Source organism: Crassostrea angulata, chromosome 5 (genome assembly GCF_025612915.1).
Source record: "Crassostrea angulata isolate pt1a10 chromosome 5, ASM2561291v2, whole genome shotgun sequence".
Classification (NCBI taxonomy): domain Eukaryota; kingdom Metazoa; phylum Mollusca; class Bivalvia; order Ostreida; family Ostreidae; genus Magallana; species Magallana angulata.
The window spans coordinates 35,030,386-35,054,932 of record NC_069115.1 but is presented as its reverse complement, the minus strand read 5'-3'; the positions used below and the strand labels follow the sequence as shown (position 1 = coordinate 35,054,932).

At 32.0% G+C, this 24,547-nt stretch overlaps 2 protein-coding genes across 2 annotated transcripts; both read left to right on the top strand.

The window, feature by feature from the left end:
- The first annotated feature begins 505 nt into the window (after positions 1-505).
- Positions 506-4,321, top strand: LOC128183015 (ankyrin repeat domain-containing protein 17-like). Its single transcript, XM_052851799.1, has one exon. It carries the CDS (start codon positions 541-543, stop codon positions 2,773-2,775), a length of 2,235 nt encoding a protein of 744 aa, XP_052707759.1. The 5' UTR covers positions 506-540; the 3' UTR covers positions 2,776-4,321.
- A 6,163-nt stretch (positions 4,322-10,484) lies between these two features.
- On the top strand, positions 10,485-13,001 carry LOC128183016 (multiple epidermal growth factor-like domains protein 10). The gene is made up of 4 exons (XM_052851800.1): positions 10,485-10,616; positions 12,289-12,350; positions 12,434-12,571; positions 12,800-13,001. Exons 1-4 carry the CDS (start codon positions 10,531-10,533, stop codon positions 12,973-12,975), a joined length of 462 nt encoding a protein of 153 aa, XP_052707760.1. The 5' UTR covers positions 10,485-10,530; the 3' UTR covers positions 12,976-13,001.
- The last annotated feature ends 11,546 nt before the right edge of the window (positions 13,002-24,547 follow it).

Sequence of the window (24,547 nt, the reverse complement as noted above, 5' to 3'; positions counted from 1 at the left end):
ACGGATAACTTTGAAATAATTGACGCTTTGTCCGAAATGGAGGAAACATACACAAAAAAGCGGGGAAATAAGTTCACCTTTATTCACAACACCATGTTTGAAATTGTTGCATATCATTTTGGACTTAAATATCCGGAGTTAATTTTGCAGTATTTGAATGCTGATTACATTGCTCATAACATCAAAGTAGAAACCATTGGTATAAATAATGAAAAAGCACACGAAGACCAAACCTTCCAAGAAGGAAGTGCAAAACAAGAAAGTGTTGTTGACTTAAATATAAAATTGGACGAATCCTATTATAAATTGCTTGCTGAACGTTTATTTCGAGACGTAGAGAATGGGGAGTTGCATGCTGTTTTCGAGAATGAAGCGTTGAAAAACTCGTCCGTTGTTTCCCATTTTATCAGTGTTATGAACCAAAGGTCATATTCAGATTTGTATTCCATATATCTTTCACAACTGAAAGAAAATTTCAAAATAAGTAGACATGAACTTGCAAGAGCTTGTGTTCGTGATAGTAATCATGTTTACATCCATATGCTTCTATTAAACGAAAGAACCACACGATCAAATTATAAAAACGATGTCAGGGCAATTAGCTGGGTAATTTATCATGGCCATTATAAAATTTTGAAGTTTATAATAGAAAATATTATGAAAGAAAAAGGAGAAATAACAGACCTTTTTCAAAATTCTTTTAATAAAAAGCGCCGACGTCATTCAGTAAGTGAGGGTGACACTGACAAGAGTGCAGTATCTGATGATGCAAGCGTTTTAAACCGTAAATCGGAAATCCCTTTTCGCATAATAAGGAGAGCTAGTGACACAAGAAGTGAACCGATGACTGAAGAGCAATGTCGCCTGCTTTGTCTTGGTTGTTACAGTGGTGATCTAAATACCGTACAATTATTACTGGAATACATTCAAGATGATGCTATTAACAAGGAAGAAACACACTGGAATATCAAACCGCTGGTAATTGCGTGTAAATTAGGGCATTCAGACATTGTCAATATATTGTTAAATGCTGGCGCAAATGTAAATCAGAATGATGCAACGCATACACCTTTAACAGCTGCATGTGAAAATGGGCATTATGATGTTGTGAGAGAGCTGATTAAAGCACGGGCTGATGTCAATAAAAAATATATGCATAAAACACCACTTACATCAGCATGTTACATGGGACATTTAAATGTAGTTAAAGGGTTGTTAAAAGCAGAAGCTGATATCAACTTAACTGATGAAAACTCAACGCCATTGGCAGCTGCTTTAAAGAAAGGTCATTTGAGTGTTGTTGAAGTGTTAATTAACGCAATGTTCAACGTCGATCTAAAGGCAGACGGTAAAACAGCTTTAACAACTGCATGCTGCAAATGTAGTTTAAGTGTTGTAAAAGAGTTAGTAAATGCAGGGATTGATGTAAATCAAAGAGACAAATATAAAACACCACTTAATATTGCATGTTTCAGTGGACAACTTGATATTGTGAAAGAGTTGATAAAATCAGGGGCAAATGTTAATCTGAACGATTTATCCTATACTCCACTAGCCGCCTCATGCGACAAAGGGCATATAAGTGTAGTTGAGGAGTTGATAAAAGCCGGCGCCAACATCAATGTCAACTACAGATACAACACACCACTAAGAACTGCCTGTTATAGGGGACATTTGAGTGTTGTCCGTGTGTTGTTAAAAGCGGGAGCTGTTGTCAATCAAAGAGAAAGAGATAAAACACCATTAACAACAGCATGTTATAGGGGACATTTGAACGTAGTAAAGGAACTGATAATTGAGGGCGCTAATGTCAATATGCATGTTACATGTGACAAAATATCAGTTATATCTGTGTGTAAAAATGAACATTTGAGTAAAAACCCACACATGGTTAAAGCGTTGGCTGATATTAATCTCAAAAGAGTGTTCAAAACCCCATTAACAGCAGCATCATATATGGGACATTTGCATGTAGTTCAGGAGTTGATAAAAGCGGGGGCTGATGTTAATCTTAACACACCAATAACAGCAGCATCTTACATGGGGCATTTGGATATAGTCAAGGAGTTGTTTAAAGCAGGAGCCGAAATCAATTTGAGTGATGAAAATTCAACACCACTGGCAGCTTCATATAAACAAGGTCATTTGAGTATTGGCGAAGTGTTAATAAACGCAATGTTCAATGTCGATCTAAAGGCAGAAGGTAAAAGAGCTTTAACAACTGCATGCTGCAAAGGTAGTTTAAGTGTTGTGAAAGAGTTGATAAAAGCAGGAACTGATGTCAATCAAAGAGATAGACATAAAACACCACTAAATATTGCATGTTACAATGGTCAAACAGACATTGTAAAGGAATTAATAAAGGCAGGGGCAAATGTGAATCTGAATGATTTATCTCATACCCCACTAACAGCATCATGCGATAAAGGGCACTTGAGTGTAGTTGAGGAGTTGATAAAAGCCGGCGCCAACATCAATGTCAACTACAGATACAATACACCACTAAGAGCTGCCTGTTATAGGGGACATTTGAGTGTTGTTCGTGTGTTGTTGAAAGCGGGAGCTGTTGTCAATAAAAAAGATAGAGACAAAACGCCATTGATAACTGCATGTCTAAAAGGACATTTAAGTATCGTTAAAGAATTAATAAACGCGGGTGTTGATGTTAATTTAAAAGGAGACAAATCACCACTTAATATTGCACTTGAGAACGGTAATTTGAGCATTGTGAAAGAATTACAAATAGCTGGGGCTAAAGATAATGGAGACTATTGATGTAAAACAGCATTAACAACCTTGCAAGCAATTTGAAGCTTATTAAACTTTAAGTAATATTGTGGTTGTATCATAGAACTTGTTTTAAGGATAGATAGTTATTATCATAAGAGTAAAAAATTGCATCATTTATCATTGCATTATGTATTTTACATTGAGAAGTTTATATAATTTATTTTATTTCATTTCAAAACTAAATTTTTTTCAAATATATTCGTTTTCGCCCTGTGCGATATATACCGAAAATTTACCTACCCGAATTTTATAAACTTCAGGGATGTCTCATGAAATTTATTTCACACCCCATTCCGTCAATCATCGGCTATTATGGCGTAGAGTTCGGTTTGCGTCGCTAAACTTCGATGTCTGAGTAAGACGTCAACAAATTACTTCGATGTCCACATGATATACAAACAGCTGGTGCAAACTGACAGGAACGTTTATACAAGTAAACATTGATCAATATGTTGATAATAATCATGCATCGTATGACATTTTTAATGTTTCTTTGATATTGATTTTTGTAAATATAGGATATTAGAATCATGACATAAGATATTTATATCGCATTCGATATTAGCCCTTGGTCACTGTATATGAGTCCTAGAGCCTATTGGCTCGTGTATTGAATTACAGTGACCTCTGGCTAATATAGGATGCGATATAAAAAAAAAATGCCATGTAATAATCTCTAATATTTTTTTTCGTATATGTTTGGGATATTCTTGTATATGAGATCTGTTTGATTGATTTTTATCTGTAAAAGGAAATATACACGTTCAAAATGTGTTCTTTTGATTGTTTTCCTTTATAATAGACTTGAATTAAATGTATGTAAATGAAGAGTTCGAATCTATGTATCTCAGAGAGTGCATATTTAGAAGTATATTAGTTTATGTGTTAAGATAAAGACACAGATAGCCATGATATAAAAAAATATAGGAACTCGATGGAAGTATCATGCTGTAAATATGCAAAAGGTCACACAAATAAGATATGGTTGTTAAGTCATTTTGGCACATCTTTTACAACATACTCTTATACCATGGCATTTCACACCATTGACATATCAGATACTTTTTGAGGTTTTTCTCAATGTATCGTGTAAAGAATAAAAATTGACAGACGGATTTTAATGCAAATATTTCGGTAAATATCATAACTTATTTAATTCTTTAAATGAAGGATGTGTAATTTTTTCAACTTCTCATAGCATAGCATAATTACCAAACTAATAATTTGTTTCAATTACTCTTAGCATAGCATATTAGAAATACTAAATCGTTGCAGACAAATATCATTATATTCAAATCGCTGCTAAAATATGAATGCTTGAAATGACAGTGCAAAGACATTTACATGTACTCACAGTATTAAAATATTTGAAACCATGATAATAGGACTTAATAGGACAGTTGTCTCCTCGAGGTTTTCAGAAATTCTTAAAGTACCAAAAAATGATGCTAAAATGTTCACAAAACTAGGCTATTTGTGTAATTTATATAAAATTGAAAAGACTTATAAAATGCATATCATCCTGATTTGTTTGTAACGGGTTAGTTAGTCAAATATGTACGTACATGCATATGTTAATTATAATAAATTACAATAAACACATTTGTTTCGTTCTATAATTTCTAGGCAATGTCATTGGCTTAACATGGTGTTCAAGACCAACACTGAGCTAGAGACTCAAGTTTTTTGTTAATATTTTTTTTTCTTGTCTGCACTTGGCGTCGTTACCTTTTCACATTTTTCATCTAATTCAGCAGAACTAAACCAAATTTGCCGTAATGTATTCTTTTAAGAAGACCTTTTAAGTTTGTTCAAATAAAGAGATAATCTCCCTTAAAAGGGAAAGAAAAAAAGAGTAAAGGTGATATAAAAAAAATTCTCAAAACCCTAGTAGCCTGCAATATCCAAACTTAAACATTACCTTTCTGTTCTATAATAAATTTAACGTTTTTTATCATAATTCCCAAGGGACAGGAAAGATCCCTAACAGAGTTCAAAGTTCATTATAACATTAAGTAATCAACAAAACAGATGAACCGACTGGCTCTATACTATATGTGCAAATGTATAGAGGAAAGATATAAGACCAAATTCAATGTTTAGTATTGCTTTCACCACTATGTTCAGAATGAGGCGGAGGGCTGGGTTGAGGGCGGTGAATTATAGAACTGTATATAGAAGACATTTTATTAAACTAAACAGCTAGTCACGTTTTAATAATTTCGTTTATTAAACAATAACATGTTTTCGTGGTGATTCATGCGGGATATGAAGGTGGCGACATTGTAATTTTTATTCTGCAATGGTCGCTACCTTCATAACCCGCATGAATCATCAAAGAAAGCATTTTATTGTTAATTGTTACATTTTTCTTCTAACAAATTAATAAACTGATTGTAAAAAGAAACTAAAATTGACTAAATTACTGTTGACGTACATCAGTACGTTAGTTAAAAGGTCTCCTGTAGGAATCTTAGTCTGACACCATCATGCTTATTTCATGCAGTCCGTAATTTTTCTTAGGTCGTTGTACGGTCTAATCAATCGATAAACAGGGCGTGTAGATTTTGTAGAGCTATGAATTAACAATAAGTTTCCGTAATAAATAGAGGTAATCGTACTCGGAAAATTTAAATATATTATAATAAGTAAGTATAAGGATGTTTGAAATGTTAAACCATTGGAGTCAGAAAATACAGCCTTATTTTGCTTGAGGGGGAAGTAAAGGAAACAAGGTATAAGATTATTACAATTGAGTATGTATTGATGAATTTATAGTGCTCTATTACAGGTTAGAACATATTTTTTTTCTTAAAACGGACGTCAAAATCGGGGTCAATATTCCCTAATGCATAAACTGTAGTAAGGACAATTGCAAGATGCTAAGTATTGGCCTCGTATAGTAGTTCTCATTGATTTCTTTGGTGGCATTAAATGTATGCGTAAGTCCAATCCACATTTTGCAAAAGTTGTTCCTCTTTGCAGGGTCAACCCAAAGTTTAAAAGGGAAAAACCAATCTTCCCTTCTTTATGCAGCCAAATATGGGGGCGCTCTGTGAAGAAATCTATCGGAATTTAATTTATTCCTTCGATGTGTAGGTTGCTCCAGCCTGGGGCAATCCAAATTCACAACGGAAACAGATTTTTAATGTCAGATGACAAAGTTTAAACCCTCTAAACTACAAATGCTACTGTGAGATATATATGGCTCTATCCAAGAAATGGCGGTCAAGGGACATAACTTTTGTAAAGTGTGGATTGGTCTATATCATCTACTTTGTGTTTGTCAGTTTTTTTAGACAAAAAAAAACTTTAAAATTTTAATCATTAACGAGCATACACTCAAAGAGATTAAATATTGAATGACAGTCATGTTTAAACAAGGCTAAAACGGTATAATTTTTTTTTAGAAATGATCAATCTCTATCATCTCAGATGAATAACCTATGATAGCGAATTCTTATCTATGAATTGAAGGACATTTTCTTATATAATTTAGAATCCACCTTCTAAATTACCCGCATGACATAAAGATACACCTGAAACTATTGTTAAATATAGAAACGAAGTTGAACGTAGTCTACTGAGACTGATCTCATGACAAGAAAAGACATCAGTAACCTGTCTAAAATATATTTACTACGCACGCTGAAATGTCCATTCCACCAACACTCTTCATACAACCCACACAGAATGGACCACATCAATCAACCATTTACAAACTATAAACTGAGCGGAACAAACGTACATGTATATTTTGGATGTCGAGGGAAGACCCCGAGGAATGGAGTTCGAATCTTATACGAAAATACAAGAGATTGAAACGGCAGTTCTGAAATGTCCTTTAAGTTAACGAAGAACACGAACTGTGCATACGCAATGTATACAATAATATTGACAAAGCGGCGGAAGTTGATGTACGTTTGTTTTTGAAGTTGACTAAACGCAGGAAGCTCAGATCATTGCGCATTCACCCATACACTCGCGACAAAGAGGGTGTGATCCAAACAAATCCGTGTGGTGTAGTTTAACCGTTCACATTATTTTATAAAGATCAATACACACCTCTAGAAGATCACATTGTTGACCAAGAACAATTGCCAAAAGCTCACGACCAGAGCAAATATTATTTAACTTTACTACCAGCTTCAGGTGGTCAATTCAAATCGGATATAATGTCTGCTATAAAAACGTTAAAGCCTAACATAAATGCCGGGAGAGGATTTTGTTACTAATAAACACCTCATGCATGCAGTTACAACACTTGCCTATTGCCTTTTAAACTGCTGTTTTTGATCACATTTATATTCCGTTTTGTTGGAAACGTGGTTTCATAGCCCCATTGCACAAAGACGGAGCTAGGCCGTAAGATTCCTGCAGCAACTGTAGGCCAGTCGCTTTACTATCATATGTCTTTAAACTTTTCGAAAAAATAATTCACAATCGCACATATCTATATTCTACAGAAAATACATTTCCATATGCGCAACAACAAGGTTTTCAGAGAGAATTAGGCTGTTTGACAGCATCATTTGATCTTAAAGAAACTATTATACAATATTAAGAGCAAGGTTGTAGCGTATATGTATTTTTTTTTATACCGTCTGGAGATCTGGATTCAAACTACGCAAACTTGGCATAACTGGAAAAATGATGGTCGCTAATCAACCAGTGTCACCAGAATGCTGTGAAGTTAATCGTATTGAACCTAGACCCGTTCATAATGCTTTCCAATAGATCAAGGCGTTAGACATGGTGGTGTCCTGCCTATCTTTATTTATCTTATTTACATCAACGACTTTTTTCAAGCGTTACATTTTGGCAGTCCAAACACAGGTATACATAACATACAGCAGATGGCACTACTTAGCAGACGACTTGTCTTAAAATTGCTGTCGCGCTGATTCATTAGGCTTCAAAACCTATTAGACATCGAATATAGGTACGCATTCGAGTGGCAATTCACGTTCAACGCATCCAATAAACCGTGCGTGTCGCAATTCATTGCACAAGGAGCTAAACCAGATACATGTAACATATCCTGGCATCTTGGTCCAGCGATGGTATAATGCGACCGTCTTACAACCATCTAGGGATAATCATAAATGAAAAATGTATACTCTTTGACCGAATACATGAGATTAAAAAAAAATTAACAAAGGGCGAAAGTCCTATTCCGCACTATCCGACCATGGTATAGCATTCCTAAACCCTAGAACACTGACTTATCTGTACATACAGTGTAGTAATTGTGCTACCATCGGTACTTTATCATATGGTTGCGAACTCTGGTACAATATGTCATTAGAGACAGAAACCAGCTGAATACAATTATCCTAGGCCAATTGTTTCGTCTCAGCTCAAAAAAGTTAAAAAAGAACATTTTCTTCATGAGATTTACTTTTTTAAACGATCTTTTGACAAAATAGTTTGGGTATATACTGGATATTCTGAATGTTCTACAATTGTTTAATCTAACTGATCTTCTGTTGACATTTCTGGACGAATGATTCCTTGAACAAACTTCCTGGAGAAATATTGAACGTGACAAAGTGACTGCATTACATGTTTGCTAGAGTCAAACACTTATGTTTCACGATCATGACTTTCACTTTTCATATCATATCAGTATTGTGATCCAGGGGATTTTACTATAGTTTGAGCACGCATTGCGCTGGCACTACTCTGTTTCCTTTGCACTGACAGCTTAAAATAAATCTTTATCAACATGATTTCTTTTTATGAAATCATTGATGTTTTATTTCAATGAAAGCTCAAAATAGTTAATATGATTATTCTTATCAGTGTTGTGCCGATGTTGTCAGGAATTACCATTGGAAACTGTACAGGTGCTTCAGTGTTGTCTTGAAACCACTAATTTACAATAATATTGTATATCCGCTAAATATTGATCGTCATTTGTTTCGATGTTTACATGTACAAAGCTGGCAAAGATGGATTAATCGGAGATAACTGTAAACTGTGTCCTGAAATGTACTTTGGTTCAGGCTCTACATTACAATTTAATTGTACGAAAGGTCAATGGTACCACGTTACTGGATGTTTACAGTCTCCTTCTAAAGGTACATGCACGATTTTGTTTAAATTGTTGAAATTAACTTCATTCTATGTGTAAGACGAAACACAACAGAAAGGGACGATTTTATCTAAAAATCCTGATAAAAAATTCATGTTAAAGAGGCATAGTCACGATTTTGGACAAATTCTATTTTTCTTTTTTTTTTCTTTTTTTTTTTACAATGCTTTCGGAATGCATTCCTAATGATCAAATGAAATTTGAGAGTCAGTCAAAGAGTTAAAAGAATGACACAGAGTTCACAATTTTTTGCCATGTATACAAGGCTCGTGGCCTGTTTTTTGTTAACATCGGTTCAATATACCAGTAAGATTCTTTTCTAGCTGATTTGTCTATCTTTTTATTCATTTTAGGCATAAATAAACAACTCCTAATGAATAACATATTCATTTTAAGTCAACAACTGCAATTTTTGCGCTAACGTTCAAAATGTTAACAGAAATGTTTAGATAGCAAAGAATTGTAACTCGCTTATAACTGAATGAATGACACTCAATCTTAATTTTCATTTTAAAAATGCTCAACTGAAACATTGTACACATTAAAATCGAAAAAAGTAATTTTTGAGTAAAAGCGTGACCATGCCTCTCTAAGTTTAAATTGTAACTCCTTATGAGTCAAGGCGGTCAGAATTCCAATTTGGATTAACAATTTAACGCTGAAAAGGTCTCACATTTTACATAAAATTACCCTTTTTTTTTTTTTTTTTCTTTTTTTTTGCCTTAGTTAAAGGGGCATGGTCACGATTTTGATCATTTTTTTTTCTGTATTCATTATTTACAATGCTTTAGGAATGCATTTCTAATGATCAAATAAAATTTGGGTACCAGTCGATCAGTTTTAAGCAAGATACAGGGATCACAATTCTTCGTCATGTAAACATGGCTCGTGCCCTGTTTTTGTTTACACAGGTTCAATATACCAGTAAAAAATCTTTTTCAAGCTGATTTGTCTATCTTTTTATTCATTTTAAGCATAAATAAACAGTTACTAACGATTAACACATTCATTTCAGGTCTAAAACTGGAATTTTTACTTCAACATTCAAAATGAAAACAAATAAAAATGAAATTCTACATAGCGAAGAATTGTAAGCTCTGTATCCCGCTTATAACTCAACAACTGACAATCAAATTTTGGTTGCCTATTAAAAATTCCTTACTGAAGCATTGTAAACATTAAAACCGAAAAAGTAATTTTTGACCAAAATCGTGACCATGCCCCTTTCAAATATTTAGCATATCTATTGCACAAAGAAAGGCGAATCGGATATGAGTATTACTCTTTGTTCTCTATTTCCTTCTTTCTCTCTTTCTCTCGGTACAAAATGTACATTTAAAAAATTTACTTTTACTGACTGAAATATGTTTTGTTGTAACTTCAAATTATGCAATATCTCACATTAAGGTTTTAAGGTTTCAAATTGATTTGTGTGAATAAAGCTGGCTTCTTCCTCGTGTGCCACGTACTTAGACGTTACGGAAATGTCTTCAATTGAATGGAAAGGAATGGGAAGTATGCAACAATTTGCCCAACTTGATATATACTTAAAATTGATTAAGAGCTCTCACAAATATAACTGATATAATCATGAAGAAATATTCTCTTACATAATATAGAATATTGATACAGTGTTTTCCAAAATGTTATATGAAAAACGTATTATGGTACTCATCTGGATTTGCCTTCTTAATTTTATGTTCAATGTTTCAGATTTGTGCTATGTAGGGTAGGTATTTTAACATTTTTTCTTTATATTAAAGAGCAAGATGGAAAACTTTGAATAGAGTCAAATGACAGATGATTGAGTGTTAAAATGAACTGAACAAGTTTTCATAAGAGACACATTTAACAATAGTGTAAATTATCATGTGATTGAACAATGTGATGTTAAAACAATAAAAGACTGAGTTCGTAATGATAAATTTATTTTATTAATTGCAAAATTCGGCCAGTTTTGTACAAAGCTAACAAACTATGACTAGTATCCGACAAATGTCATCATTAATCAGTACATACGATTGTTTGGTTGTTACACGATAGCCCTGAGAAGCGATTTATTGGCATGATTTACAATTGTAAACTTGCAAAATGCATTTCAATTTTTTTTCTTAAAAAATGCATTATCATGTAGTCAGCTATTTCGTAGTTACCTTTTCACACTCTTCAGTTTACTAATCATAAAGTGAATACTGCTGTCATTCTGGGAAATGTTAAAAGAAGTTAAGAAAACCATGTTCTGACTCGATCATTTTAAACACTAGTGCTGCTAAAGTTTTACAAGTACAAAAACTGACAGAGAAAGTTTAGCTAATCAGAATCCAACAATTCGCTCATCTTAGTGAAATTATATCTTAAACATATTTTTTATCGCATGACTATCATTAAGATATTTACTTGTGTGTCGAACCACTTTCATTTTTCCTTAAAAGTGTACAAATTTTAGCAATGCAGTGGGTTTTTTTCAAAATGAAAGAAAGAAGTGATCAAGCTCGCATACCCTACGCTCTCCTGTTAATGGACAATTCTATTCATAATGAATGGTAGGGTACCTATTATTCAATAAAGGGGCATATTTCGCACAAAAACATTAGATCAAAACTTTCTGATAATATGCACATCTATACTTTTCATTAACATTAAAATTCTAAATCACAAAAATCTGAAGTTCCAAACAATATTATGCATTCGGATTTTTCTGACAAAATGCTCATACATATTGTGTTCTACCTTTCTAAAGTTTCACGAAATTCTGTGCGGCGATTCAAGAAAAGTGCGTTTACAAAATGTTAATCACTATAATCAATACATTGCTAAAGTTCAAAAGAGCCGAAATTTCGGGGGAAAAAACCCCGGAATCTAGTATTATGCACATCTACACTTTGTGTTCTAAATACCTACAAACTTTTACGAAATTACTTGAAGTGGTTTAAGCGGAGTTGCACTTACTGAAAAAAAAACGGAACTGGCGGACTGGTTGACTGACTGACGGACGGGTCAAAAACATTATATCGCTCGCAACTTTTTGCGTGGGGTATAATGAAAGATGCACTTTGATTTCTATCTTAAGAAAAGTGTACAGCTACACGTACAGAGATTAGATTGTGTGAACATAAAGCAATTTTAAAAAGGAAACTATTACGTATCGAAAAACTAAGAACTGCTTACAAACCTTATTAGTCACAATTACAAATATACAATACTTAAGTTAAATGATACTTAGCTCTGAGCTCGAGAGACATACGCTAAAAATCAATTAATATCGAATTTTGTAATGCCTAGATGATTAGTGAAAATGACTGTTTATCTTAACATTGAATATATAATTAAAATAATTATTGTCTTATATAATGATTTCAAACATTTCAAAGAATTTCATTCTTAATTTTCATTTCATATAGATCAGGAGTCCTACAGTGCTGTTTTGGATATGTTTGGAATAGGATAGAGAACAGATGTATCCGTGAGAATAATCTGATTTTTTTTTTATTAAACCTCTTTTTTTATTATGATTCTTCTGAATATATATTTTTTTTCAATGTCTAGCATGTGAGGATGGTTATTTCGGACAAAACTGTAGTGATCCCTGTCCTCCACCTAATTTTGGTCAAACCTGTCGATCAAAGTGCAACTGTACTGATGACCAATATTGTCATCATGTGCGTGGATGTATTCAACCACACGGTAAATATCTGATTATTAAGTGGATTTGTCGAGTTTTTTTAGCAACACAATTTTTTCATACATGTATCAAGTTCATTTTTAGCATCCGATTCGGTAGTTTACGCGCAAGAAAATGTTGTGTAACAGCATTGTTGTTCTTAAATTTTGATCGCCTTTGGCTATGTATTTGTTTGTATTTGCATGTACATGTAGATAACATAACTAAAATACGGTACAATATTATTCAAGGTGCAGTTGGTTCCTGTCAAAAACCAATATTTAAACCAAAAGAAGACTCAAGTTTCACGTCTCTTCTGTGGGCTGCAGTAGTTTGTCTGTTTATCATATCTGCAATTTTTTTCACCTCTTATATGTACATTAAATTAAGAATAAAACCATATGTAGATGTGACACAAGCTTTGTAAGAATAAAAACTTTCCCCACTTGTATATTTTTTTAGTATTATTTATTCATGCGGCTGATTATAAAAGCAATTAGCGTTAAAGAGAAAAAAACATTTCCAATTTTAATTATCGTTACTAAGCTTTTGCGACATTTTTGAATTCCGATCAAACCATTTTCTATTATAATTTTTTTTAAAAAAAGTGTCTTTGTTTTAAGCATGTTGTAGTTGTGTCTGACACACAATACGGAGATTACATGTAGAGATACCATTTTTTTATTTAATCAGAACTGCATATTCAGGAAAAGCCCATCAAATTGAATGTTTACACTACCGTTTTGAGTGACGGACATGTAATTTGCCATGTCGCGTACAATAACAGCGACCGCTAGGGCTAGGTTTGTCTGTCACTTTAATAGGTAATTAGGAAATTGCTAAGATATGAAATACATTGACCAATACTATATTCAGTTTGAAATTCATGAAGTGAATATACGAACTAAAGGATTTGATTTTAATCAGGTTGCGATGACCAAGAGGTCATAAGATACTTAACTTGTGTAGACTTCATTGCTAATCTAACTGTATATTACAATAAACTTACCTTGAATTAATGATGACTTGTTCGAGAGGATGTTTTGCAAATGAATAAATCCATTAACTACATGTACATGTATATGACTTCTTTAGACCCTACGTACATTGTTCGCGTCTACTTCAGTTGTTTCAGCATCTGTATTCCATGGATAATCAACTTTAAAGCTAATCTTCTTTAATATGCAGTTCATTAACAGGTTATATAATGACTCGTGCACCCATGTGACTAGATCAGATCAGATCAGATCACGTATTATCGTTCATTTTAATCAACACTTCAAAATGTTGTACTAATAAGTTAAGAAAACTGGATGGCCGTGGCCATTTCTATACTTTATATGTATTCTTACAAAGATATATAAAGATATCGGAAAACATCAAGATTTTAAATTAAAAATAATGAACTTATTTCTTAATAACAAATTACATCGAAGCAAAACATTTTTGAAAATATAAGGTGGATATGATATTTAATTTGTTGACCAACGAGCCTCATTAACCAAGATCAACTAAATTTAAGTGATTGCAAGCTGATTTAAATATATCTTAAAGTTGATTTAAATATATCGTATATCTGATATTGAACATCGGCCCTGATACACGTGGTCCGGACTAGGTCTGACAGCAGCTTGCCCTTGGGAATCTCTGTCCGTCTTTAAGGGCCTATTTCGAGAGTTTAATTTTTTTCAATGCAAGACCATTCGCTTTCTACACAACCCTGAATAGACCAAATCTCTTCAAGAGATTCTGCAAATCATGAAACATTTTAGTTAAGAAATAAACAGCAATTTAAAAAGTTCACCGGGATATGAAGTTAGTTGGTCACGTGATCAAATCATTTAGAGCCCGAAGGGTTTCTCAGCAGATTTGATCATGTACCAACCAACTTCATATCCCGGTGAACTTTTCATATTGCTATTTATTTCTAAACAAATAAAAGACAAGAATACCGTTTAAATTTTTGATCTCTTAAAAAGTTCAATTTTTCCCAGCGATGAGAGAGTGGGGAGAATTTAATATGTGTTTGTGGTACCTTATTCGATTTAATGGTGTGTTTTTGTATTGATGATGTTCATTTCTTCCTAAATTATGGATTTCATAATTTGATAAACATTGACTTTAGGCATCTTCAGGCATTTTGTTATTTGATTAATAATTTTTTAAGTTAAATCTTACTAATCGGCTGATATCCGACATTCTAGCAAAAGTCAATCGTTATATTTACTACATGTATCACGTGACCTACAAGGTGAATATCTGAAATTGTACAACATTTGACATGGTGTAGACCCGGAATTTTCAAAATGCTTCGGTAGCTTTGCATTTTTATCTACCACTGAAATATACGTTTTTCCTTGTTTTCCGTTACTGGGATGCCTTAAACATGACATTTAAACAATCATCGTTTTGACCTAAAATCAGCATCTATCGTATGGTATGTTGCAACCACTATTGAAATAAAACCACTATTGAAATAAATTATTTCAATAGTGGTTGGTAATGCATTTCATTAGAAAAATCACTTTGCAGCCACTATTGAAATATAACCACTATTGAAATAAATTATTTCAATAGTGGTTGGGAATGTATTTCATTTGAAGAATCACTTTGCAACAACTATTGAAATAAATTATTTAAATAGTGTTCCGGGATGTATTTCATTTTGAAAATCAATTTACAGACACTGTTTAAGTACAACTGCTATTAAACATAATTTCAATCCCAGGTTAGAATGAATTTCTTTATTAATATAACTTTGAAAATTTATATTTTTTTCTTTACCTTTCTCTTTCTACAAACTTATCATGTCGTATGAATATTGTATATTATTTGCACAATAGTGAACATCTTGTAAATTGCCAGAACTTCTATTCAAACACCCTGCAGCTGTATATTGAATAATTATTTATTGATAAATATAATTAAAAATATCACTATTGAGATAAATTATTTCAATTATATTGGTTGGGGTTGTACTTCATTACGACCAATATTGAAATATATTATTTCAATAGTGGTTAAGAATGCGTTTCATTTCAACCACTATTGATATAAAAGTATTTCAATAGTGGTTAGGGATACATTTCATTTCAACCACTATTGAAATAAAGTATTTCAATGGTGGTTGATGATGCAGTTCAGTTTTATGTCTATTATTATGTCTGTTTGTAACACTTTCCTTTCTGCTAGGGGAGTTTCTGAATATAAGAATTATGTCTCATGAGATGATAAATTCCTTTTGATTATGATGTTATTTGATTTACCTCTATATGGTCATGTTTCCCATACCACCTGTCATCTGGAACCGAAAGTGTTATGCACAGTCGGAATAATAGGCATTATAATGACATACATCCCTACCACTATTGACATATTTTATTTCAATTATGGTCGTAATGAACCGCATCCTTAACCACAATTGAAATACTTTACTTCAATAGTGGTTGTAATGAAATGCATACCTAACCACTATTGAAATAATTTATTTCAATAGTGGTTGTAATGAAATGCATACCTAACCACTATTGAAATAATTTATTTCAATAGTGGTTGTAATGAAATGCATACCTAACCACTATTGAAATAATTTATTTCATTCAATATTATTCATTATGAAGTACATCCCCAACTACTATTGCAATTATTTATCTCAATAGTGATATTCATTATAACATATATCTATAATGACATGTAAGCTATAAATCATTTTTTAATATGCAGGGGTTTTAAATAGAAATTATTGCGTTGTCCTCTGGTACAAATAATTTACAATTTTCATAAAACATGATCTATCTATATAAAGAGAAATAGGTAGAGAAAAAATATGAAAACAATTCTATATGTTAATCTGCGAGGATTGGTTATTTCTGCACAACAGTGAAAATCCTAATATAAATACATTTATTTTACAGTCTTGATTATCATTACCGTAAACTATGCAAGTCTTTAGTATCTTTGTTGCAACCACTATTGAAATAAAACCACTATTGAAATAAATTATTTCAATAGTGGTTGGGGACGTATTTCATTAGAAGAATCACTTTGCAACCACTATTGAAATACAACTACTATTGAAGTAATGATTTCAATAGAAGTTGGGGGTCTATTTCATTATAAGAACTGCTGAAATAAATTATTTCAATAGTGGTTGGGGATGCGTTTCATTTTAACTACTATTGAAATAAAAGTATTTCAATAGTGGTTAAGGATGCGTTTCTTACAACCACTATTGAAATAAAGTATTTTATTAGTGGTTTTGATGCATTTTAGTTTTATATCTATTATTCCGTCTGTGTGTAACACTCTCCTTTCTGGTAGGAGAATTTCTTAATATAAGAAGTATGTCTTATGAGATGATGAATTCATTTTTATTTATGATGTTCTTTGATTTACCTCTATATGGTCATGTTTCCCAAATCACTTGTCATCTTGAACCGAAAGTGTTATACACAGTCGGAATAAAAGGCTTTGAAATGACACGAATCCCTACCATTGTTGAAATGTGTTATTTCAATAATGGTTGTAATGAACCACATCCTTAATAACTATTGAAATAAATTATTTCAATAGTGATTGTAATGAAATGCATACCTAACCACTATTGAAATAATTTATTTCATTCAATATTGGTCATAATGAACTACATCCCCAACCACTATAATTATTGAAATTATTTATCTCAACAGTGATATTCATTATAACATATATCTATAATGATACATCAGCTATAAATTATTTGTTTAATATGCAGGGGTATTGAATACAACTTCCGGCAATTTACAACGTTGTCTTCTAGTACAAATAATTTCATTTACAATTTTCATAAAACATGATGTATCTATAGAAAGAGAAAGGTAATGAAAAAAATATGAAAACAATTCTATATGTTGAACTGCGAGGATTGGTTATTTCTACACAGCAGTGAAAATCCTAAAATTAAGTACATAATTTTCATAGCCTCGATTATTATTACCGTAAAATATGCAAGTCTTTAGTACCATAATCGTGTATTTGAAATTGAAAGTGTATATGCATGTTTATTTGCGAGAGTTTGTTATTTATTTCTGCACAGCAGTGAAAATTGCAACATAATTGTGAATTTGATATTATTCGTTAGATTTCTTGCATTTCAAAATAGTTTGCATAATTGATATACAACTTCTTTCTTTCCATTCCCATCTACGATTAAAAAAATAAATGTAATAGTAGTTGTACTTTAATGGTGTCTGTAAAGTAGTTCTAATAATGAAATACATCCCTAAATTCTATTGAAATCATTACTTCAATAGTAGCTGTATTTCAATAGTGGTTGCAAAGTGATTCTTCTAATGAAATACGTCCCCATCCACTATTGAAATAATTTATTTCAATAGAAAGTTTATTTGAATAGTGGTTGCAAGGGGATTTATCTAATGAAATACTTTCCCAACCACTATTGAAATAATTTATTTCAATAGTGGTTTTATTTCAATAGTGGTTGCAAGGTGATTTTTCTAATGAAATACATTCACAACCACTACTGAAATAATTTATTTCAATAGTGGTTTTATTTCAATAGTGGTTGCAACAATGGTATCGTACTAGCCTCTATCATCGACGATTTATAATATATAAGTATGTCGCTTTGAAGCATCGCTATTTTAAACATTTACCAAATATAACACTATTTTCAATCATTCGGAAATATATACTGCACGCGTACAAATGATTCTGATGTAATATTTATTCATTTTATCGTTCAATTTAAGTGTTTATTCTCATTACGTTTACATTTCCTTGTTTTATATGAATATTTTTATTAATGTGCAGAGTTTTAAAGGGAAAACAAATTGAAAAATTATACTCTTTAAGAATCAACAAGGAAGACGGAAACGATTGCAGCATTTATTCACATTCATTTCACTGCAAATATGTTGATAGTCGTCAACATATATCTTGTGTTTTTACATATTATTTATACTTATTCACAAGTGTGTCAAGGGTAAGTTTATATTATTCTACTAAGCTGACCAGAAACATTTTTTATTCTCACTAATATATTTTAAGACAAAACAAGATGCAAATATGAATAAAGATTACAATAACTATAACAAAAGGAAAATTTGGTTTTGCACGTATGTAGTTTGATTGTACTTTAAGTACATGTAGCAGTCGAAATTTATCCATTTTCTGGTGTTTTGTTTAGACCAATTGGTCCGATTTGCTGTTTTGGATATGTTTGGAATGAAACCCATAGCAAATGCACACGTTAGTATCTTTTGATGAATGTTGTTTTTCTAACACCAAGTTCACCAGATTAGCCTGTGCTTTTTTGTGAAAGAAAAGGTTTCTGAAAGGCATTTTGCTGCCTTTCCAAGCCCCTCAGTCACTATTCAGTTGACATAATGGCACAGCTAAATCCTACGGTTATAACTAAACAAGATATTTTTCAAAAGGTTGTATGGACGGGTTCCAGGGAAAAGACTGTAGTGAACGATGCCCAGCTCCTACGTATGGAGTCAACTGTCAGTCCATATGTAACTGTAGTAATGACAAATGTCACAATGTATATGGATGCTTTCGAACAATACCAGGTGATTTTTGCTTAAGATTGTTGACTTTTGAATTTGATAATATTATATCCTAACATGTAATTTCCTATTCATTTTATCTATTACGTTTTCAAAGAATGATATTTAAACATGTTTCTAATACAAAAAACATATTTTATTTTGAAGAATGTGAGACTGGAAGAATAGGCAGGTATTGTGAAGTAACTTGTCCATACCCAAATTACGGAAAAGAATGTCAGCTAAAATGCAATTGCGAGAAGGATCAGTGTGATCCTGCTGATGGATGTTCAAGTAAGGAAGCTTAAACAAATATACCTTACCTAAATTAAGGATATCATTAGCTAAAATATTTAAACACACATCAACCAAGTACATAATCTTCTGACTTTTTAACTTATCATAACTATATAATAGTTACAGTCATATCTGAGAATATTGTCAGAAATAAAACAGATCAGTGATCTAATGTTTACAGAATCGCAGGTTCTGTTGAAAATTCAAATAGATACCAAAATTATTTTTCTTTCAGGGGGTTCATAAAGTAGGGTTGGCCGGGAAATACCAGTGCTGGGAATTACCAGTGGTAAATACCGGTATTTCCCGTCCCGGTAAATACTACTGTTTTCCACTAAACTAGGAAATACTGGGAAATACAAATTTATAATCTTTATTTCTTTAGTTTGTTCAATGTAAAACTTATGTTTATGATAAAAGATATTAACAGTAAGCATCAAAAACCAATTTATTATACTTCCCCGTTTCACTGTCAGTTTATTAATCTTAAATTCACCAGGTCACCTATTCCAAAAGATTTCTATATATAGCTGCTAGTGTACAAATTTTGGTCCATTTTTTTTAACTTCAAGTTTTGTGTTTTACAGATTTATAATTCAAAGCACAAAATAAACTGTTATAATTAGTGTAGGTGTTGCAAGTAAAAATTCAATAATCACACATGTTGTTTTAATAAATAATAACACTTGACAGTTTTGTGCTCCTGTTTTGGGGAGATATATACTTTGAGTTGGGCTAATTGGCTTCTTCCCAGGTGTGTTGCATACTGAGGCAGTGACACAGTCACACTTTATTTTTCCCAATTTTCTTGCCCCATTTTCATATTCACCAAATAACCAAAAAAAGGAACCTTTAATTTCATGTTTATGATAACTGTGTAGATGCACCTATACCTGATTAAAGCCTTAAAAACAAATTACAATGGTATATGAATGAACCATGTTTTGAGTATTCATAAGGGATAACCAATGCATTACTGACCAGTTATAACTTGTTAAAATCAAAGAACATTATAAAATGTCATTGCTGACAAGGTGTACTATTGTCTACATCCCTACAGATTTAATTAAGTACTGTAATATGTAGTTGTACTTTATTTCGCAGTATTTTCTCGGGAAATACCAGTAATTCCCGGGAATTACCAGTATTTCCCACCGTCCTGGGAAATATGAGTATTTCTCGCTTTTTTGCCAACCCTGTCATAAAGAGAAATATTTGCAATATGAATGTAAACATTTGTATTATGTTAAATGCTGCTTTAATAACGATGATAACACAAATCAATCCGTTGTGCAAATTAATACTTTTGTTTTCTTTATAGATTTGACTATCACACCAAGTACATCGTATCCAAAGGAAAATACTGGAATTTCACATTCAACTTATTCAACACATCTATTCAGAAGATATAGTAAAAATCTGACATTTCTGTCCAATTACTCTTTATAAATATACAATAGGAAATATTTTGATTGACGTTCATTAAACTATGTTAAAAGCATTTTTAGAGTTATAACCTTGAGCGTTTAAAGACTTCCAATTAAGAGTTCCAATCTTTTCGAATTTCTTTGTCAACATACGTTTATCATCTAGTTGCGGGAAACAGTAAGATTTTTAATTGATGTCAAAATTAGTTTTGTTAAATCGCTATTCTGTGATACTTTGTTTATACAGGGTGTATCATTATCAAATAAAGAATCACTTTCACATATATAGGCAAACTTTTAAAGTTAACTTTCTTTAACGTCAATTTTACTTTTTATTAGGGCCCCACTCTGTGGGCGCCTTATAGTGATCAGTCTGTCCGTTCGTCAGTCCGTCCGAAATCTCTTGTCTGGAGCATATCTTCTTTTCCCTTGGCCCAAAATGGCTCATTCTTCACCAACAGAGTGCCTTTGGGTAAAGGGTGTGCAGTGACAAACACACATCTGGCTTTTAAGCTCGTATTTGCAAAAAAAAACCCACATCCGAATAACCAGCAAAAGTGGCTGCTATAGGGCATATGCTTGATACATTTATACCGTTTATAAATTCGTTGCCCCGAAATAAAACTCGTTTCCACGAAAAAAAAAAGTCGTCACAACGAATAAACTTTGTTTCCACTTTAATTTGTTCTAACAAAATGAGAAATGAATGGCTTTGAGAAGTGTTGGATTCTTTGAAATCAGTGAACGTCTTTTTATGTTTTACAAAATGCAGTGCCTCTATAAACACAATCATCTTATGTTTTTTTTGAGGAATATATTATAATTATAAATATTATTATAAATGGTACATAAGACATAGTTTTCGAAAAATTCCTCCAATTGTCATATTATTTGAATATATACGATTCGTGGAAATAATTTTTTTTCATGTCCATGATTTTGTGGAAACAACTTTTATTTCGTGACCACGAATTAAATTCACGAGTTATATCAGCCACCGTGACCAGCCGAAGTTTCGGCAGCGATAGTTTTATTTAAAGTAATTAAAGAGTTGCTTCGAAATTCCCCAAAGTTTGCTGTTCAATCTTTTATAACATACCACAGAATAGAGATTTAAAACGTCATACCATGTATTTCAATTTAATTGATGGGTTTTTGTTTTTTGCTCCTTTTTTATGACTTTATTTCTGGCTGTGATCGCCATGTCATAAAGTTATTTAAAGAGTCACGATTAGTGATTTCTTAATCATTTTTTTTTCTACAAGTACACTTATATCCAATATCAATATCACCTTTCTTCTTCATTGTCATAATGATTTTATTATTTTAATCAACAGGTCTGTCAACACCCTCCAGTTCCAACGATAGTTCAGAGAACAGCTTTTGTAAGACATCTACTGAAGGGTCAAATGCTTTGCTTTATCATGCTACAATCAGCTTAACAGTTGTCGCAGCTGTGTTTCTTATATCGTACCTTGGTTTAACTATTTATCAATGTATGATCAGAAGTTCTTTATCAAGTACGTCGCTATATTCTGAGGAAGTTTAGCTGACATGATACCTCTTTTATTATTGTATTTTATTTAAGAATCGAAAGCTAAAGTTTATATAGTTGTAATTGTTTAATCATTTAAGGACATTGTTTACTCAGGGTTTGGGTTCTCAAATCCGGATTGTTAAAAAGATCAATTTAATGAGTAACATTTGTTTTAAATACAAAAAGTATTTATGAAATGAATTATTATTGACATAACAATCGATATTTTTACTAAATCATGGAATGAGGCTCTGACAAAGTTTAACTTTTAGCAAAACAGAGGAAATTCGGACTAAATTTTTCAAAAAAGTAGGTCATTGACCTACTTTTTTGAAAGTGAAGAATAACACTTTCATGTAAGGTCTATAATACACAATAGTTGGTTTTTCATTATCATCAGTGGATTTCTTTAAATTGAGGATAAAACATTGTTGATTAACAAATATGATACACATTTTTTTATGTTTTAATAAAACATCACATTATAAGATAAACTTTAGAGTAAAAATCAAAATGAATGTAAAATTGTAAGATGAAATACATATTTTAATTTAATTAAAAGGCTGATAGACTAAGTGACTATTTATCCATTGATTGAACAAATTTGTCGTATAGGAAACCTCAAAAATTGTAAAAGTTCACGGAAAATACACACGTTTAGTATTTGCATCTATTTATTGCAGCAAAGTGGGCAATAGGAAGTAACCAATTACATCTGGGATTTTGTTTTATTTCGATACACGATATTCTATGTCCGCGATTTAAAGTTATATCTAGCAAGTAATTTTATGAGTAACGGTTATTGTTTACGAGTATTTCAACTTTGACAGTTCAATACTAGTTTTGAAATCTACTGATATTCCAAAATCTTGACTTTGTCTCTACTACTGCTGTTCTTAACCACTATCATCATATGCCTTCTCTCTCCGCGTTTTAAAGGTTGGGGTTGGGGGTTGTCACCTATCTGCGAAGGCTTAGATAAAAACTAAATTCGAATGTTGTTTTAAATGCATATGTTCATATTTGTTTTACAATGTTTGATTTTGTGAGATCACAAAATGAAAACAATTTTGCAACATCATCCCGCTCCCCGAATCTACGCATGATGACGCGCAGAGTTATACCCGTGGTCTTCGTAAGGAATGTTTTGTCCACTTTAAGACATCCTTTTGAATGATAAGCCAATTGCAACCGATATATGCAAATTAAAAGCAGAAAACGTGGATTCGCTCAATTAATTTAACAGCCTAAAAAAGCTTACATTCAAGAAGATTACAATGTTTAAATAAATTATTGTTCCGATTCTAGATTGTTATAAGTCATTTTCATCGATAATAAATTAATGAACACTGAGATAGAAAATATAAATGCTCATTGGCAGAAACAGTCAAGCATTCTTAATAATTATGTCGTTTAAAACAAAATTACCTTTTCTGCAAATGCAAATTTTCATCGATAATAAATTAATGAACACTGAGATAGGAAATATAAATGCTCATTGGCAGAAACAGTCAAGCATTCTTAATAATTATATCATTTAAAACACAATTACCTTACCTGCAAATACACTGGTATCAAAGCACAAGAAGCGAATCCATGATTTTAATATCGTTGTAGAGATGGTAAAATATTTATACTGAATTGTTTAGTTTATTTATTCCTTAAACGAAGCCTATGTTTTTTCGGTGCATTTTATTAATCACTTTATTGAAGTTTACACGTTTTAAAAGAAATACACCCTAACATATTGACCAGAGAATGTGTTGTAATTAGCAGAGAACATTGAAACATAGCGGAGAAATGAGAAAAATTAAATTATCTTGAATTTGAATTTCAGTTTCTGTATGTAAATAACGACTATTTCTCGGACACTGAGATTTACTTTGTTTGTATGCAGTATGTAGATGCATTGTGTACGATAAATTGAAATGGTCTGCTCTCTAAGTTGGGCATTGCATAAAATGATCAATTTCTTGTATGTATATTAAAAGAAAGAATTCATAACAAAACTGTTAAACTTTACGGAAATAATTTTATTGCTGTCGTTAGCTGTAATGAAGTCCTTACATCTGCATGTGGTTATTATCAATATGATCTTCGTTTGCCAACACTGTATTCCCTCAGACACAAATCTATGTGACGGGTAAGTAATGTTTCTTTCTTCTAATGACTGATTTTATTCATATC

What these genes read in the sequence shown, in the direction of transcription:
- LOC128183015 (XM_052851799.1), top strand. Translation starts at nt 541, where the DNA reads ATGCTTCTATTAAACGAAAGAACCACACGATCAAATTATAAAAACGAT.
- LOC128183016 (XM_052851800.1), top strand. Translation starts at nt 10,531, where the DNA reads ATGTTATATGAAAAACGTATTATGGTACTCATCTGGATTTGCCTTCTT. An exon ending in TCAGATTTGTGCTATGTAGG is followed by an intron (nt 10,617 to 12,288) that starts GTAGGTATTTTA and finishes CATTTCATATAG; the next exon opens with ATCAGGAGTCCTACAGTGCT. An exon ending in GATAGAGAACAGATGTATCC is followed by an intron (nt 12,351 to 12,433) that starts GTGAGAATAATC and finishes TTCAATGTCTAG; the next exon opens with CATGTGAGGATGGTTATTTC.